At 37.4% G+C, this 20,278-nt stretch overlaps 1 protein-coding gene across 1 annotated transcript in view; it reads left to right on the top strand.

The window, feature by feature from the left end:
• Window positions 1-20,278, top strand: part of LOC124789914 — a 202,235-nt gene that overhangs the window by 156,271 nt on the left and 25,686 nt on the right. Inside the window, exon 4 of the mRNA XM_047257432.1 lies at window positions 6,262-6,345. Coding sequence (XP_047113388.1) covers window positions 6,262-6,345 — 84 coding nt within the window. The remainder of the gene's footprint in view (window positions 1-6,261; window positions 6,346-20,278) is intronic.

The raw sequence follows: 20,278 nt of genomic DNA, 5'->3' as shown, positions 1-20,278 counted from the left end.
TGGAAAACTGCAGGGTTTACTCTTGTTTCAACAAACTACATAGGCAATCCAGTGCTGCCAGATGATGATGGGAAATCATGCATTGTTCTCAGACAAACTATATTATTTCTTTTTTGTTCTTAAATGTCTTATTGTTTGTGTAATTGTGAGGTTTTTAAAATGTGATAGAGAGACTGAAAATGTATCTCCTAGTGCAATAATTAATCCAACAACATCACCTATTCAGAGCCTGTGTCCACTGTACCTCACAAACATTATGAAAAGTGTAATATGTGAACTATATACTTACATTAAGTCAGAGTACAGATTAAACAAGGAGTACACAAGTGACTTGCAGGGCTAATTTCATTTTACACTCTGTTTAGCGTAACCCAATTGTATATACACAATTTAACTAAAATTGATAAACTCCTTTAAATACAGTAGGAGTCCATTGTTTCTTCTTTTATTATTTTGTTTTTAACAGGGTGCACATTTGTAGTAGCACAACAATAAAAATAATCCTCATCTGTGGGCATAATAATATTTATCTTTGAGTCATCCTTTTCTGTTGATTGATTAAGCCATGCTGATAACAAGGAAACATTTTTCTTTTTCTTTCTTCTGTGCTTCTCTCCATATTTTACACACTGCTTTGGCATGTTATTTTTCACAGTTGTTAAATATATTCAATGGCTATAGTAAAATTCAGTGTTAGGAAATATCATTAATAATCTAATGTATCTGAGTAAAATGTCACAATATTACTGTTCCAGTTTCTGGGAACCTCTCAGAGCAGAAGGGCTTGTCCTATATAAGCAAACTCTACATGATAACGTATGGAACACAGTTGCAGCAGATGCAGAGTATGATGAAAATACAGTTTACTTACAGCACGTACATGTGCCGCACTTACTACACAGGAATGAAATAACTTCTGTTTCGAGTCTATGACACCAACTGCAATATAAACAGCTGGAGACATTAAGTTGGTCACAGAATTTATGTGATACTTCTTCCATCCATCCACACTATTATGATTGCACTTCCCCCACATGTACCTACTTTACAACAAATTCCTTGTGGCACCAGGTCATGCTTCTTTTCAGGCAAACTTCAACAGATTTGTGCTCAACATATCCTACTTGTTTTCCTTCAACAAACATGGAGAGCTAGAGATCTTTGCTTGAGTGGTGCACTGGTAGAAGTCATATACCTGTCAGATGTCTGTGAGCTATCAGCTCCAAAATCTGCTTAGTTTGCATTCAAAAAACTAGCTCCAGAACAACTGTTGACCATCAGTGTGCAATAGACATTTGTGAATATTCAGCAATGCATTTTGTATCTTCTATTTTTCCAATTTTCCTACCCATTTTAATTTTTCCTTATTTATTTATATTCTTTTTCTATGGTGTCAGGAAGCTTCTTTTCATTGGGACACCTAGGTACACCCCTGAAACTGAGACTAAGCAATTGCCCAGTCTGGGTTGAATCATTTGTGAGATTGTTCACATAATCATTTAGTTAGAGATTAGAGAGAGGGGGGGGGCAGTAATTGATGTAATTGATCCACATTTTCTTAATAGTTTATTTCTTTATGGGTGTTCAGCACTTTTGTGACCCAAAGCTTCTCTGCTAACTACTTAATAATAAGATTTAGTTCAGCTGTTTGCTTACATTTGTCGAAACTAAACAAAGGTGCTTCAGCTCAGATTTGTTGGCTGTGTCTCCAGTGTTTTCTACATTCAGAATCAGGTAGGTTTTCAGCTTTTACATACACTGGTGTCATTATTTAATCTCTTACATATAAAAATCTGGCTTCTTTTTATGAAAGTAATGTTTAAATCATTTCAATGAACTTATCGTGCAATTTCTGTATCGAACAACTGTCATTAAATTCTTACTGAAATGAAGTTTATCCAGTAACTCCCATTTAAATCGCTGAAGAAGTTGTGAAGCTGATGCAGCAGCTGTTTTGGATGGTTCTACAATCATCTTTATTATCAAGACTGTCAACGGTTAGTCTAAACATACTGAAAACTATTCATTCATCACAAATATTGGTTGTTTTGGACTATTTTCCATCTAAGGTCCTCTTCCTTTGAGAGCTTCTATGTGACAGTTATGGAACAGTTGTATATCTTATTTATGAAGAACCATTATCATATTTTCAGACAATGGGAAGCCCTGGATGGAATACAACAACATGAGATAGGTTAAATTCCTACTCATTCTTAGAGGAGGCATTGAGTTACAGACAGGCACATTGAAAGAAGACTGCTTGATATAATCAATTATCAGGCTAAGTCCTTTATTGGATGTAGCCAAAACACACACACACACACACACACACACACACACACACACACACACACACATTCACATATACTTAACTGACACACACATGTCCCCTGTCATCTCCAGGCTGACTGCAGTCAGGCCATATCAGCCAAAGATGACAGTGGCATGTATGTGTCAGTTATTCATATGTGGATGTGTGTATTTTGTCTATATCTGATGAAGCACTTAGTTTGGTAGTTGATATCAAGCTGTCTTCTTTCAATATGCTTGTTTGCCACTTAGTGCCTCCTTTATGTGGTGAATAACAATCTATCCTATTTCATATTGTTATCATTATTATATTTAGAGAGCCAGTCTAAGGCATTGAACAAATAGTAAAAAATGTTTCTAGCTGAACTAGCTCTGTAGTGTTGTTACATGCGAGATGTGCTCAGTGTAACATTCAATACAGATATCAATTGTTGGGATTATATTTGAATTTCACCTTCTCCTCAGCTCTACAACCATTTAATTGGAACTGCTGGATAATTACTGAAAAATAATATGACTTATCTATGAGCACTGTTATGTTCTGAGGGACAATGCTGGATGAATATGAAGAAAAGTTTGTAGCCACGTGTTGCCGGCTGCAAGATGTACATAGTATTACATTTTTGTACTTAGCAATGTTGGACTTCCTATTCTTCTCATTCAAGTCTCATTTTAAATGAAGTCTACAACAGCTTTGTCTTAACAGTCTGTGAATTTATGTGAGAAGATATTGCACAATTATCACTGCAGGAACCAGGACTCCAATTTATTTCACCAGATGTCCATTCAAATTAATTTAAAACATTTCTTCACTTTCACAATTTAGTTACAATAAAAGAAGAATTACGAGGAAAAGAGAAGAAAATAATGTTTATATGTGCAATTGCCAATTCTACAGTTGTAATAACTATTTGGAAACATTGTAGTGCTGTTATGAGCAATGAGAGAAACCACATTTCTAGCTATTTACATATATATTTCCAATCTGATATTGGGCATTTCTCGGTGTTTTAAAGCTTTCTGGTTGTTGGTCTGCCAGTTTATTAAGATAATAGAAATCAATGTGCTCATGATTAAATAACACAAACATGCTTACATAATGAAATGCAGATGTGTGCCAAAGCCAAAGGATAAGAGAACTGTCAACTCTCAGTAGCGAGGCAATATTTCCATCTGCATGTTTTGTAAGAGGCATCATGTGACCCACATTTTCCAAATAGTTTGCATGGATTACCTAAATTCTGGCAGTACAGGCAAAATTTTACAAGTATCTTATAATGAATAATCTCAAATATGAGCTAAACTCAACAGACATTATTACAGTAATTAAATAATAAGTTTAAAAGCAAAATGTTAAAAGCCAGTATATAAAAGATTCAGTGAACAATTTTTGCATGGTAGCACTTGCTTTCAGAACAATTTGAATGTAGCACAGTAATATATGAGAGTTGATCCAGAAGTAAGGTTCCCTTCATTTTTACAAATGGACAACACTGTTTTTCTCATAGAAATTTACATCATTGGAAATAAGAAACTTAGTTCTATTTTTCTACATAATCACCATCTTTATCTATGCATTTTCATAGATGGTGCTCCAGTTTCTGTATCCTCATGTCGTAGAACTCTACCGACAAGCTGTTGAGGAAGTGTTACACCTCTTCTTTGACATCATCATTGCTCCAGAGGCATTGGTCACCCAAGTGTTCCTTTAACCTGGGGAACAAGTGATAATCATTGGGTGCAAGATCTGGACTGTAACGTGAGTGGGGTGTGACACTCCAAACAAAGTTTGTCAAAAGTTCCTGGGTTTGGCAGGAGGCATGATGTCGGGCTTTATTGTGAAGCAGCATTACAGCTTCTGTCCGTGTCCTCTCCGGAGGTTATGGATAGCTCATCTGAGTTTTTGTAGTGTTTCACGATAATTGTCTGAGTTGATTGTCATCCCAGGTTCCATGAAACTTATCACCAGTATCACCTTATGATCCCAAAACACAGTGACCATGACTTTGCCAGCAGTAGGGGTTTGTTTTAACTTCTTTGTGACTGGTGACACTGGGTGATGCCATTGTTTGGATTTTTCTTTTGTTTCAGGAGTGAAATGATAACACACTCATTTCGTCTCCCATAACAATGGAGTTCAATAATTCTTCCCTATCTTCCTGACACTTTTGAAGAAATTGGTGAGCAAGTCAAGGCGTTTCTCTTTGTGTTCCAATGTCAGTATACATGGTACCCATTGAGCACAACACTTGTGATACCCAAATTTTTCCATAAAAGCTCTTTCAGCTGTACCGTAAGAGCTCCCAGGAATCTGAGAAACTAGTTCATGGACGTGATCCTCATGTTTTGAAGCACTTCACATTAGACCATCCTGATAGCCACCTCTGAAACTGAAGGTTGTCCACTCCACTCTTTATCGAGGACCTCCTTCTGACTGGCACTAACCTTCCTACACCATTTTTGGACATGTTGAACAGACATACGCTTGTTGCCATACACTTGTGTCAACTAATGATGAATATACATGGGTGGAGTCCCTTTCATGTGCAAAAACCAAATTATGGAGCAAATCTCACACTTGCTGGGATCAACAATGGGCACTTCAATTGTGGATAGATGCTGAGCCAATACTGAGTGGAGCAGCAAAGCATGGCTGGGTGGATTCGACAATAGGTGAACAGCAGTGCACAGTGCTGTTGACAGGCTTTGCACAGCACCTTCCTGTGTGGCTGGAGCGCTTTGGGAACCTTCCTGTCTGGATCAATTCTCATACCACCACATCTAAGTATATCTCTTTAGTCTTCCCCTATAATAGTTTCAAGTACATTGCATGAGAATAGAATGCTACATCATGAATGAAACTTTATAAAAGCATTAAATGTGTGTCATATTTGATGAAATATTACAATATAAATAAAACTGGTTTTCAAAACCAGTTATAAAATCACCACAACTTGCAGTATAATCATTTACATCTTTTAGCCCTGAATAATGATGTAGATGGATGCCTGGAGTAGTATCTACAGCATTGTTCCAGTATTAGTCCACAGTTTGTTGATACTTACAGTTGGAAGACAATTATGAATAAATTTTTGACTAAGTATAAAGTATATTCATTCACTGGTTCATTTGAGTGTTAATCTGGCATAGTAGGAAGTAGTACTGACTGTCATCCTATGTAAAATACCTGGAAACCTCAGAAAGCATCCATGCTTCACAGCATATGGAGTAATCAGTAATAGCAAACAGCATAGTGGTATGTATTGTGCATCAGAATCCAGTACAATGTCTACTTAGGCTGCACTGGGCGAGTAGTACGTCCAAACACAGATTTTAGATGTCATAGTTTAACATTTGTAATGAATTGGGACACAATTATCAAAAGTGACATTTCTCATTACAAACTATAAGATGGCTCAATACCAACTGCTTATTAAGTAATGGGAAGTTATAGAGGTTAAAACCATATCCTTCCATGAGCATAGTCACTAAGCTAACTTTCAGTAATACAGCACAAAAATCATGGCATGTTACTGAATGACACTATATACAGTTTTATTCTAACCAACTGCGATATCACTATATCTTCATAAAGATCAATGAATTGTGGACTTACATTAGAGCTGAAAGATTGTTTCAGTTTGAATTACTGATTTGCTTGGTTAGCTTCTAACTGAAATCTCAGGTTAATAATCATGTATGACATACATTACAAATTTTCATTTCGCTATTTTGTGATGATTGTGATTTTTCATTACCAGGATGTATATTATAAATAATCTAAAATTTATTGTAGCATTATAAGCAAAGTACGTCTTCCTTCATACTAAATCTTTGTTTATTGTTACTAAGCTTTACACGTTGCTTGTTTTCAAGTATCAGTTATCCACCAGATACTTGTAGAACACTGACTGTAATAGCTTTTCTTTATTTTCCTTGATTCAATTTCAGGATTCAAACAAGAAACTACTACAATTGTCCAAAAGCCTTCTGATGAAATTCTTCCTATTTCCATCACCACCCAGACTACAACAGGTTAGTAAGTGGGCTGGATATGTGTGGAATTTTACCTCATTAATTCCTGTGTGCCGTATATCCATCACTATAAAACTCAACATCTGTTCTCAGTCTGTGCTGCTGAAATATTGATAAACAACTTAAACTCCATGGAGATAAAATCTGAAACTCTTAAACAATTCTGAAAAATAAAACAAAAAGGCTATGTAACTAATGGTCATTCATCAAATTGTTGCAGTTTTGCAATTTTCATTGCATGCTTTTTTTAACTAATGACATCCTCATTTATGAAGATAATTCAGCCTATAGACATGTAGTTGAGTGAGATATTATTTTCTTCTGCCAGTAACAGAACGATTACATCTTTGTGCTATTTTCTGATTTCTTGGATACATCCAATTAATTATTAATTTGTCTTGTATTATATATCACAGTGTGTAGTCAGCAGGTCACCTTGAGCAGAGCAGACATGTGTGTTCTAGATATTCAAATGCAACATTTAGAGAAAAGACAGATTTAAATGATGAAAAATAAAAATATAAATTAAATACTTTTTTATACATAAAACCTATTTTAGGCTCAGTACTTATAGCAGCTGATAAACACAAAATGTTCAGCTCAATAAAAGATGCATTGAGCGGCAGACAGGAACTTAAGAATAGAATGATAGCTATCTGATCTTTTGGAAAGAGTCCTTCCAATAAATAAAACTGTAGCCACTGATCACTCCCAACACTGCAATTCTTTGAGGTAATACCTTGTGTGCTGCTGTATATGTGAGAAAGTGAGTGAATAATTTTGTGTGTGTTTCTTATGTTTTTACAAAAATTGAGTGCAGTGAATGAACTAACATTATTGGATGCAAGAGCCACAGATGGTGATGACTGATGTTTCATTGGAAGCACATATTTTGCTTCCACCTTCCCAAAAACATTCCCACTCCCAGTTTGAATACATCTATGACTCTCTTTAAAAATAAAAACTACTGAAAATAAAAAGTTTTTTTCAATTCTGCTTGTTTTCACTTGTGCTTTCAACAATTGTTAGTGTGCCCACAAATGTAGGTATTGCAGTTTACAGGCATGGATGAGTCCACCCTGGTCAGAGTAATATTCTCACAAAATTTTCAAAGTATAAGTTCTCAGGTGAGGAGCTGATGTTCTCAACAAGCTCCATGATATTTTGTTGGATAACTACATCCACCAATGTTGCATATTATTGATGTTCAAAGGTCTTCTCATTGAATCACAGCTATTTATGTTGTGGCTTAACCTGTTCACTTTTATGTCCAGTAACCTTTGCAATTTTTGTAGGTATTAGTTCTGGGCTTGAAGTGGTCAGTGGCACTGTTAAGTCTCATGCATCTCTGCTACATTGATGACGGTGTAATAATTATTGACCAAAATGTCGTGGAGCTTCAGTGCCTCAGGTTTACTTATAATGTAGCTGAGGGTATATTAGTACATGAAGTGTTTCACAGTGTAGTACTTTCCTATGTAAAATATATGTATTTTGTGGTAATGGTAGTCTTCATCTTTTGCTGTTGCTTTAAAAAATAACTATCAACAGAAAGTACCCACAAAATACAATTTTTAACATAATGTGCTACCAACTACATGGCCTTTTGTGTTAGTATTCTAATTTTGCATGTTTACCATTATGGCTGCACCCTGTGCTGCAACATATAAGTAACTACATCTGAGAAATTTTTATACTCTGTTTCACCATTGTGCCTAACTGACAAAAGTTTCATTGTAATTTTGTTGTGCCTACATTTTTAGTTAGCCTCTAAAATTGAAAATATAGATATGAGTCTCTTTCTTCCTTCTTTTACATATCAAACCCAGTAAAACAGACTAGCTTAATCCAGTACAACAGACTAGCTTTAATCTTGCTTGGAAGAACACATCTACAAGTATTGTAGTGGACTGAGATTTAACATTATTAAAAATTGGTTAATAAATATGCAAAAATGCTTTATACTAAAAACAAAACAATGATATACAGAAGATTCATACCACTAACAATAACAAGAAATATTTATTTTGCAATGATAAAAAAGAAAGTATTTGCTCTAAAAAGTAAACAATATGAAAATTGTGTGAAGTGTATAACCTCTCATTTTTCAGAGGCCTTGTGAAAGATCTTTAAATTGTTATACTCTCTTGATAGTATTCATTTAAAAATTCTTAGAAAATTTGCTGATAATTAATAAGAAAAATCAATTTCAGGATATCAGCAGTTTATGCAATCACTAACAAGTCGCAAAAATATTATCTCCACAGGCTTTGCAATGGAATATAGAACAACAGCTGTTTCTTGTAATAGACAAGAACTTAAAACTCCCAGTAGGCTCATAAGAAAACTGAAAACATATTTTATTAGCCATTCCTTTTACAAATTAGAAGAATAATAGAGTCCAGGGACAGCACATCTCCAATAGTAACATGGCAAGTGACTATGTACATTCTAAATAGGCTTCCATTCTTATAAAATTTGGGTATCTATAACACCTCATCAGTTACCAATATATTATTGTAAACAATATTAATATTGTAGGTGATAAAGATAACACTTTTGTGTTATACATGACAAGCTTAATCAGCAGCAGTGTTTTCCAAAGCAGTAGTTCTTTTGGACAGATAGAGTTTAACAGATTATTTGTCAGTAATTTTTAATGCAGTCAACAGAAGTAGATTGTAACAGCAGATAGTGCTGTGTATTAGTCATGTAGTAGTCTTGACTCATTCCATGTTCTTGAAAGCTGTCCTTGATGCCAAGGTCTACCAAAGGATCATCTATCAGAAATTAATTTTGAAGCAGCAAAAACAATCACGACTGGACAGGAGGGGGAGAAGGATGACAAAAAAAAGGTGCTTTAAGAATAATGAAATTTACTTTATTTGACAAATAACAATTATATTGGGAAACAGCTGTAGGGAGGAAAAAAACTTACATGTCTTGGATGTGGGTTACATTGTGCACAAAAAATAGTGACCTGCTCAAAGAGTAAGGGTCAACTGAAAAAAGTGTGGGTAAATTAACAGGTGTAAGGTATAAAGAAGCCTGTAAGAGAGCAACCCTAAAAGAATAGCAAGGAACATAATAGAAAGAGAAGAATGTGGAGGGACATCATCAGAAGACAATAGAAATTAGATGGAGTTAGAATGAAAATACTGCATAATCTCTAGAAATGATAGAACGTGGAAACATGTGTGAATCATGCAATGGAGCACTTAATCAGAAAGGAAAGGTTAACATTTTAAGATAGTAAAACTGGGCACTTTAGATGGCAAATCCTTATCACTAGTTTCAAGAACAAAAGATGAAGGCTGTTGTGGACTGGCAAGACAGCCAATCCACAGTGACGGGTAACCGAAAGGCACGCGCTTAATCTCACGCAGGCTGGCGTGAGGTCTGAAACAGGATACGTAATGAATGCTATAAAGAAAAGTACGTAGCTGCTGGAATACTTAACTTTAAGCCACAATTGGTGAACATTGGTCTTGTTACTGTACATGCTTCATTAGATACATAGCATAGGATAAATGGCGCCTTGCTAGGTTGTAGCAATTGACTTAGCTGAAGGCTATGCTAACTATCATCTCGGCAATTGAGAGCGTAATTCTCAGTGAACCATGGTTAGCAACGTCGGCTGTACAACTGGGGCGAGTGCTAGTAAGTCTCTCTAGACCTGCCGTGTGGCGGCGCTCGGTCTGCAATCATTGATAGTGGCGACACGCGGGTCCGACATATACTAGCGGACTGCAGCCGATTTAAAAGCTACCACCTAGCAAGTGTGGTGTCTGGCGGTGACACCACAAAGGCACTGTAAAAAATATAAAAATCTCTCTTCTGCATACACTTTTTTATGTGATGTATTGTTAAACAGCACAATATGTTATTCACTTTGCTCATTTTGTATCTTTTTTAATGGTCCTAAAAGTGTGTAAAATTAAAATTGAGCGGATTCTGTGTGTGTTACAATAGTAAAATTGCTCTCTGCTTGCTATTTAAAAAAATATAAAATGAATTTATCTGCAGCAGTAAAATTCTTGATATCAATATGGTAACAACTCTTTTCTCCCTTTCCCTTTATATGACATACTTTCAGCAGATCCAGGATGTAGACAAACTGTACAGACACAACATGAAAAACTTATTGCATTGCTTATATTCTAGTATGCCTCACTTATTTAAAAAATGATTTATAAAGAGCAGCTGAGTTGTATTTAAAATATGAGTGGTATGAAATTTTTACCACGATAAGTATAATTACTACATACTCGTTTTGTGGTGAATGGTCACGCACAGATACAAAACAGAGATGATTATTCTAGCCCAGCTAGAACTCATAATGACGCTAAAATAAAAGTAGCAACAGAGAATATGTGGTACAAGACACGCTTCAGTAGCAAACTATACAGTACATTAGCAAGGAATACACATTTGTATGAGAATAGAGCTTTTGCATTCAGCAATATGATTACAAATGGAACTAGACTGTGCCAAATTGTTATCTGGATGGTTCTTCTGAGCCTTACTTCAAGCAACCACTATGACAAATACAGAAGACTATGTTGCCAAGTAATTATGGACAGCCAACAAAAAACATTTAAATTAAAAAAAAAAAAAGCAAATTGAGAGAAATTTAAGAGATAAGTGGGGTTACAAATTTACAGGGGACTCTAGAGAATGAAGTCTATGAGCTTATATTGGCAACATATCAAGTGCAAGATAAAGCACTTCTTCAGATATGAGAACAGCGTAAAATGCTCTGAGCATTGAAGCCAGACCACTTGCTGAGCTGAATGAGTGTTGCCAGGAATGTGTCTCGAAGAACCATTATTACCACCTGCCATTAAATACAGCTAACATGTATACAACTTTTAAAGAAAAATACAAACTAGCTCTTCTAAAGCAAGAATAAAACTATAAAATAGGTTTTTGGGGAGTCAAGTACAAAAATGAATTTGGAGTTCATCCTATAAATTGCTAACTGGGCAAGAAAATATTCCAGTGAGCATAGCCATGATATGATTGTGTGACATCACAATGGCCTGGGTTTGGAGCAGTGTTGCCAGCTTTACAGTGAGTATTGAGCACACTGACTGTGCTTTGGACAAGGCAGGACAACTATGTGTTGAGGGCAGGAGGGTATTCTCATGAGACAATTAGGGGCATTCAGCATCACTGCAGATTGACTATATATGGCACTTGGGATATATCTGATAGACATCACTGTTAGAAACCACGCAGCCACATATTGTCTTAAATATCAGATATCTGAAATAACCCAGTAGACATCTGAAATAAGACTCATTAACAAACTCTAATTGAAACACTTGAGGGTGAATACCTACGAGAGTCAATAGGATACCATGGATAAAATACAATGAGTGTATTTTTATCCAAGGAATGCTTAAGGTTGCAATCTGTTGACCTCAGTTGGGTCTTAACTTCATTAATTTTGACATACCCAAAAAGTTCTTTAATTCAGACTACAGAGAACCTGTTGATGTTGAGGTACTGTAACCACAAGAATATGTAAGTCTACAATGTAATGTATGTAGCTCTGACAGACTACTACAGATCTATAAATGACATTACGGCACTTGGACCACAGTAAACATAACTGCCAATTAGATCTCTGCAATAGGAGTGATGTCACGGAAGACTGTAAGTAAACAGTAAACTATTGCATTGTTGCCCCATTGCACAAAACGCACTTTGCAGCATTGGTTATGGACCTGATCTGGGCAGTAGATCAAAACTGATTATTACAGTAAGTGATCCAGATGATATTTTCTCTATTATTATTATTATTATTATTATTATTATTATTGTTATATTATTATACTAATTGTGGTCACAGTCTTCCTATGACCTTTCAATTTTTCTCTAAATATTTCCAAATGTAGAGACTGTTTTACGGTGAATCTTTGAGCTACCGGTTCTGTTTATACATTTTATTTAAGGTTTCTTGGATGCAATATGTAAGTATATCACTAGGATGTAGAATGAGTAGGTGTTCACAGTGAGATGCATATGTTGCTAGTTTTAAAGCACATGGTGTAAATCATATATCAACAATTACAAGTATGGAATGTAACAATGTTGTGAAAGGGAAAGTTGCTACTCACCATATAGCAGAGATGCTGAGTCGCAGATAGGCACTACAAAGGCACTCTGCTATATGGTGAGTAGCAACTTTCCCTTTCACAGTATTGTTACAATTGCAAGTGTGGTGAGGTAAAAGTGCTGAAGTATAATATTTTGGTTTTTCTTTCACAATATCACTACACAGTTCATTATTAATTATTATACAATCAAAATGCTCATGTGAAGAGTATGAAGAGTGCCTCAAAGGTTATTGTTGTAGATTTGTTGTAAGATTGTTGGTAATGTTTGTGACTTGATCTGTTAATGCATTATTTACCTCTGTAGAAGAACAATATTCTCCTCTGTGACTGTGCTTCTGCTTTCTTCATATAAATCTTGTCTATCTCTTGTACTATGATCATAACACACTCCTTATTTTGTAAACTGTGTAATTCTTACTACAGAAGCCTATAAGTGAATGTATTAACATGGAAAACTCAGGATCCACAGCTGTCTGAATAAGTATCTTCTAGATCATATGGGATGACACTACTCAAGATTTTGATGTCTCTCTTTTGTATGATAAAATCTTTATTTTTTGACATTCATTCGCCCACAATATTTCCCCATTACTTAATGGAAATATGTTAAACATACAGCTCTGATTGTATCCACCACAAAAATTAATGTTATAGCAGAAATAGCAAATTCTGCCAAAATATATCACACCTAGATCATAAGTATGAGCTGACCAGTTGAAACTGCTACTGATATAGGTGCAGGAATATGAAAGGTTCCACTCCCAGTGTTTCTATTTATCTATATTTTATGTTCATAACATTCTGTATTTTGTGCTGCTGTCTAAAACTGAATAAATAGCAAGTAAGTGAGACTGAGTTTTAGTCCATATAAAGTGTAGCTGCACAGAAATTCCCCAAGGTAATAACCATGGCTTTCTCTAGTCTGCAGTGGGATAGTTGATCAGTCTTAATGTTTATGTCATCTATAAATAGAGCAAAGTATGTTTTCCAGATTGCACAAACTGGAAGCTTATTTATAAAAACCAGTAACAGCAAATGGTGCATAACAGAATCATTTGGAACCTCACAGTTCACTGCACCTGAGTCAGAGGAAGCAGGTGTCAGATCTGAATTGTTCAGCACCCCTGTGCTTTTGTTGTCTAAATATGATGAGAACCATATCCCTACTTCCCATTTTAACTGTGAAATCCTGCATTCCTGGGTAACACACTATGGTCCCCACAATCAAAATACTCAAATGGATCAGAGAAGATAGCAACTGGTGACATTTTATTGTTTATAGATTCTTGGAGTTGGTTTACTAATCTAGCACTCGCTCCCTAACTACTTAAACAATACAAAAAGAATGCCTACCTAACATAAAATAACAGTTCAAGTTATAAAAAATGGACAGGAAAGGATTACAGGAAATTGGTGCTTTTAGGGACTGCAGAGAAATTTATCCTGGATGCCTAGTGGATGAGCATAACAACAAAGTATGAAACAGAAATTAGCAATGAATGTCAACAACAGATGAAAAATGAAAATGATAAATTAGAAGTGTCAGAGAGAGAGCATTCAGCTAGGCAAGAGATCTTTAAAGAGAATCACATGGCCCAGGCATATTGAAGTGACCACTGCCTATGTTCAACATCAACATGCCATAACCACTCACAGATAGCAAGTGGCAGCTCTACCTGTGCCGTGTATGTAAAGTGTGGTGAGGGAAACAGAAAACAGAGTAGTCGTTATCATAATGTGACAATGGAGCAATTTATCTGATATCCAAAAGGTCATGATCATTGGCTTTTGGGCCAAGAGTGGAAACATTTCCAAAATGGCTAAATTTGTAAACTGTTTTCATGCCACTGTGGTTAAAGTTTACCGCGTATGGGAAATGGCGTATCCAAAACCAGTGCTGAGACAAATGTGATGCACCAAAGGCCATATATAACAGATGAGGACAATAGCTGTGGAAATGAGTAAGTGTGGAAAGACATGCAACTGTTGAGTAACTGGCTGCCCAGATGATCCAAGGGGTACTAACAGTGTCTTGTCGATGACTAGTTCAGCGAATGTTGCTGTGTATGGGTTCTGCAGCAGATGCCTGGTTCAGGCACCCATGCTGATTGCTGTTCATCAGTGAAAAGGCTGTAATTTGCACACCGGTACTGGAACCAGATGGCCACAGTGGCAACAAGTGGACTTTTCAGATTAATCATCGATTTGTATGGAATGAAACATCTAAAAGCAAACACACTGCAAGGATCATCAGAAGGCTTCAGGCCAGAGGAGGGAGCATTATGGTCTGTGGAATGTTTTCATGGTGTTCAATGTGTGATATCATCATTTTGGAAGGCACAATGGAACAACAATAGTACAGAGTGCATTCCATAAGTAGTGTAACCCATTTTTTTCTTATGCAACGATACACCACGGCGTGTTGTAACTGGCTGGGCTAAGTGGAGGGGGGTGTTAGCTTCGAAACACTCTTTGTCTCATTCAGCTGCGAGCTGCTGGAGAGCCAGGATGTGTGTTTCCGTCAACCCCATTTTGAGTCTATGTAACACGGTACAATGGACCATTCTGTAGAACAACGGTACGCTATCAAATTTTGTGTTCAACTTGGGAAGTCCAACACCAAAACGTTTCCATTACTTCAGCATGCCTTTGGGACTGATTGCTTGCCCAAATCACAAGTTTTCTGATGGCACAAGTCATTCATGGAGGGCTGAGAGGAGATCACCAATGAACCTCGCAGTGGACGGCCATCAACCACATGAGTCGAAGAAAATGTGACACGTGTGCGTGATTGTTTGAACTCTTACAGACGGCTGGGCTTCAATTGATAGCACAAACTCTAAACATGTCAAAAACAACCGTTTTTCACATTGTGATCGAAGATTTGAACATGAGAAAGGTGTGTGCCAAACTCGTCCCAAAAGTGTTGACTGACAAACACAAGCACATGCGAGTGCTTTGGTGCTGAGAAATGTTGGAAGTGTGTGAAAATGATCCCAATTTTTTAAAAATCGGTTATCACTGGTGATGAGTCATGGATTTTTGAGTACAACCCTGAGACAAAAAGGCAGAGTTCAGAGTGGCACACCCCATCATCGCCCTGTCCCAAGAAGGAATGCATGACCAAGTACAGGATCAAAACCATGCTCATTGTCTTCTTTGACGTCAGAGCCATTGTCCACCATGAATTTGTACCTACCAGGACTACAGTGAACTCAGATTTCTACTTGGAAGTGTTCAAAAGACTGAAAAGGATGTCTCGTGCTGCCGAAGCGACATCAAGGACACGTGGAAAGGTCACCACAACAATGCGCTGAGTCACAGCGTCTTCACTGTCAATGAATTCCTGGCCAGGACCAAGACCCCATTGGTTCCCCAGCCTCCCTACAGTCCTGACCTGGCTCCTGTTAACTTTTTTTTGTTTCCTCGGTGAAAAGGAGTCATGGAAGGAAAACATTGGGACACGATTGAAAGCATCCAGGCGCATGTTACATCAGCTCTAAAGGACATTCCGGAAAAGGCATTCCAGGATGCCTACCAGGCATGGGAACACCGCCACCAGAAGTGTATCGATGCAAGAGGGTGCTATTTTGAAAAATTTTGATTATTTGTATGAATATATTCAATAAATGATTTTTTATGAATTTGGTCACATTACTTATGGAACGCACCTTGTATACATCTACTATGGGGGACCATGTCCACCCCTACATGCAGTTTGTTTCTCCTCAGTACAGTGGCATCTACCAACAGGACAATGCAACATATCACACATCTCACAGTGTACATTCATGGTTTGAAAGCACCAAGATAATGTTACTGTATTCCTCGGCCACCAAATGTCAATCAAGAAGCTGGGACCACCTCAGTCTGGCTATGAGCACTAGGAATTCTCAACCAAGAAATGTAGCACAGCTGGTCACAGCACTCTAGTTGGAATGGCTCCATATCATTCTCAGTACCTCATTGACTCTCTTCCTGCACACCTTGCAGCAACCCGCACTGCAAAAGGTGGTCATTCAGGCTTTCAACAGGTGGTCTCATTAATGTGATTGGGCTGTGTATATGTAATTGAGACAAAGGGCAGAGATGCTGAAAAATGAAAGAAGGAAAAACTAGTGGAGGGCAATAACAGAGAAGAAACAAAGGAAAAACAGCAGTAATTGAATACTATATATATATAGAGGGAAACATTCCATGTGGGAAAAATTATATATAAAAACAAAGATGAGGTGACTTACCGAATGAAGGCGCTGGCAGGTCGAGAGACACACAAACAAACACAAACATACACACAAAATTCAAGCTTTCGCAACAAACTGTTGCCTCATCAGGAAAGAGGGAAGGAGAGGGAAAGACGAAAGGATGTGGGTTTTAAGGGAGAGGGTAAGGAGTCATTCCAATCCCGGAAGCGGAAAGACTTACCTTAGGGGGAAAAAAGGACGGGTATACACTCACACGCACACACACATCCATCCCCACATATACAGACACAAGCAGACATATTTAAAGACCGAATATGTATTTTAAATATGTCTGCTTGTGTCTGTATATGTGTGGATGGATGTGTGTGTGTGTGCGAGTGTATACCCGTCCTTTTTTCCCCCTAAGGTAAGTCTTTCCGCTCCCAGGATTGGAATGACTCCTTACCCTCTCCCTTAAAACCCACATCCTTTCGTCTTTCCCTCTCCTTCCCTCTTTCCTGATGAGGCAACAGTTTGTTGCGAAAGCTTGAATTTTGTGTGTATGTTTGTGTTTGTTTGTGTGTCTGTTGACCTGCCAGCACTTTCATTTGGTAAGTCACATCATCTTTGTTTTTTTTTATATATCTGTATCTGTGTGTGTGTGTGTGAGAGAGAGAGAGATCTCACTTTGAAAGTTTGAAGCTTTGATACTGGTTGCAGAAATCTCAATTACCCAATGCCAAAACAATTATAGATTGTCTGTTTGTGTCAAATTTTTCTTAGTAAGAGATTTGTAATCACCATGTAGTTATTGAAACATTGTCTGTGAAAGCTTTTCTACTGTCTGCTGCCATACTAATTCCGATGTCAGTGATTGCAAAAAGCCCAAAATGAACCACAATTGAACAAAAAACAACTATCTTTTATATATATACACGTTGTTACAAAAAGGTACAGCCAAACTTTCAGGAAACATTCCTCACACACAAATAAAGAAAAGATGTTACGTGAACATGTGTCCGGAAATGCTTAATTTCCATGTTAGATCTCATTTTAGTTTCGTCAGTATGTACTATAATTCCTAGATTCACCACCAGTTGGCCCAATTGAAGGAAGCTAATGTTGAGTTCGGTGCTTGTGTTGACATGCGACTCATTGCTCTACAGTACTAGCATCAAGCACATCAGTACGTAGCATCAACAGGTTAGTGTTCATCACGAATGTGGTTTTGCAGTCAGTGCAATGTTTACAAATGCGGAGTTGGCAGATGCCCATTTGATGTATGAATTAGCACGGGGCAATAGCTGTGGCGCGGTACATTTGTATCGAGACAGATTTCCAGAACGAAGGTGTCCCGACAGGAAGACGTTTGAAGCAATTGATCAGCATCTTAGGGAGCACGGAACATTCCAGCGTATGACTTGTGACTGGGGAAGACCTAGAACGACAAGGACACCTGCAATGGACGAGCCATTTTTTGTGCAGTTGACGATAACCCTAATGTCAGCGTCAGAGAAGTTGCTACTGTACAAGGTAACATTGACCACGTCACTGTATGGAGAGTGCTACGGGAGAACCAGTTGTTTCCGTACCATGTACAGCATGTGCAGGCACTATCAGCAGCTGATTAGCCTCCACGGGTACACTTCTGCGAATGGTTCATCCAACAATGTGTCAATCCTCATTTCAGTGCAAATGTTCTCTTTACAGATGAGGCTTCATTCCAACGTGATCAAATTGTAAATTTTCACAATCAACATGTGTGGGCTGACAAGAATCCGCATGCAATTGTGCAATCACGTTATCAACACAGATTGATGTCAAATGTGTGTGGTGGCCACATTAATGTATTTGGAGCGTATACACAGGAACCTGGCAGGTGTGCTCCTTGCGAGAAGTGGCATCTGCATAGTGGCACCACAGCAGTTGTCAGTAACGTTTCATCAGCTACTTACTTTCCATACTGGCTTTAGGTGGTGCCACTATAACCTCATAAAAAATCTATTCAGTAACTTTCAAATCTGTTTTTCTGTTATGATGCTAGGGACAGCCTACAGTTCACTAAACAGGAGCCATTAAAGTAATGTTAAGTTCCCATTCTGGAAACATCCCCCAGGCTGTGGCTAAGCCATGTCACCGCAATATCCTTTCTTTCAGGAGTGCTAGTTCTGAAAGGTTCACAGGAGAGCTTCTGTTAAGTTTGGAAGGTAGGAGACAAGGTACTGGCAGAAGTAAGGCTGTGAGGACGGGGTGTGAGTCGTGCTTGGGTAGCCCAGTCGGTAGAGCACTTTCCCGCGAAAGGCAAAGGTCCCGAGTTCGAGTCTCGATCTAGCACACAGTTTTAATCTGCCAGGAAGTTTAATGTTAAGTTGATTATAAGCTGTATGGAGTCTACAGGAGTCAATCTTTCCATGTGCAATGTGTAAAATGAATGGAAGAAATGTCAGTATACTTAATTTAATAGTGATTTGCAGGTATACAGTGTAGGTATAGATTGCGCACTGTTCACAAACTTTATTATGAATATCGGCCAGCTACACTACTCTTTAAATGGTTTTTATTTTATAAATCACTCACAATGAGCCCATTTTGTCCTATTGCTATCATCAGGCGCTCTTACATACAATATCACTGCTGCCATGTCCTGCCATATCACTGATCCTCTTTCATCCAAGCTCTCATGAGAGAAACAGCAGCTATAAAAACCAACTAAGTCAGTTACATATCTCCAACATACATCAAAGGAAAAACTAATAATTCTACAAAAAAGACAGGACATGGCAGCAATGATATTACATGTAAGAGCACCTGATAATGGCAATATGCCGAAATGGGCTCACTGTGAGTGATTTATAAAAATAAAAACCATCTAAAGAGCAGTGTAGCTAGCTGATATTCATAATAATCCTGTCACTGGAGGACATATTTTGCACTGTGGGCCTCAAAGAACAAAAGTCACAAACTTGTCCAATACCCAACTTTAGAAAGCTTCACCGAGGAGAAGTAACACAGAGATTATTATCAGATTAAATGTTTCAAACTTTCTCCCAAAAGATTATCACAGCGTATGGTATTAACAGTTTACTTGTTGCACCAGGAGAAGATTCCAGTTAATGTACAGTCTTTTAGCTGTTGAAAGGAGCCTTTTCTCTAGATAATTACATTTTTTTTTTTTTTTCAAGAGACATTCTATAATCAGTTTAGGTTGCATATTTTGAAGTTAAATGAAGCACACAGTGCTTAATAAGCAAAAATCATTGTGGGAGATTAGGGATTATTGGGAAAACTGAATAGCTGTCACTCCTGGAAGTTTTACTACATAACTTTTTAAAACCTGAAGTTGCTCCAGTGATGGAAGGTACACTAATATGATCTTTATTTTTCTAAACTTACTTTCTCAGTGGTTAATGTATGTGTGGCATCATAAATTGCTGGTGATCATACCAGGAGTCAGTTACACTGGTCACTATTTCCAATGCCAGGTGTGCCTTATTAGTAGTCTCTAATAGAAAGTCTCTGTAGCAGCCTAGAGTACAACAGTGTTACGTTTGCTTCCATATTTTGCTGATTATCCTTTGTGCAGCAGTGTTCAGTGGTGTTTGGATATGTTAGTGATAGCTATTA

Source organism: Schistocerca piceifrons, chromosome 3 (assembly GCF_021461385.2).
Source record: "Schistocerca piceifrons isolate TAMUIC-IGC-003096 chromosome 3, iqSchPice1.1, whole genome shotgun sequence".
Taxonomy (NCBI): Eukaryota; Metazoa; Arthropoda; class Insecta; order Orthoptera; family Acrididae; genus Schistocerca; species Schistocerca piceifrons.
Note: the sequence above shows the minus strand (reverse complement) of the source record. Positions and strands in the feature narration are given on the sequence as shown.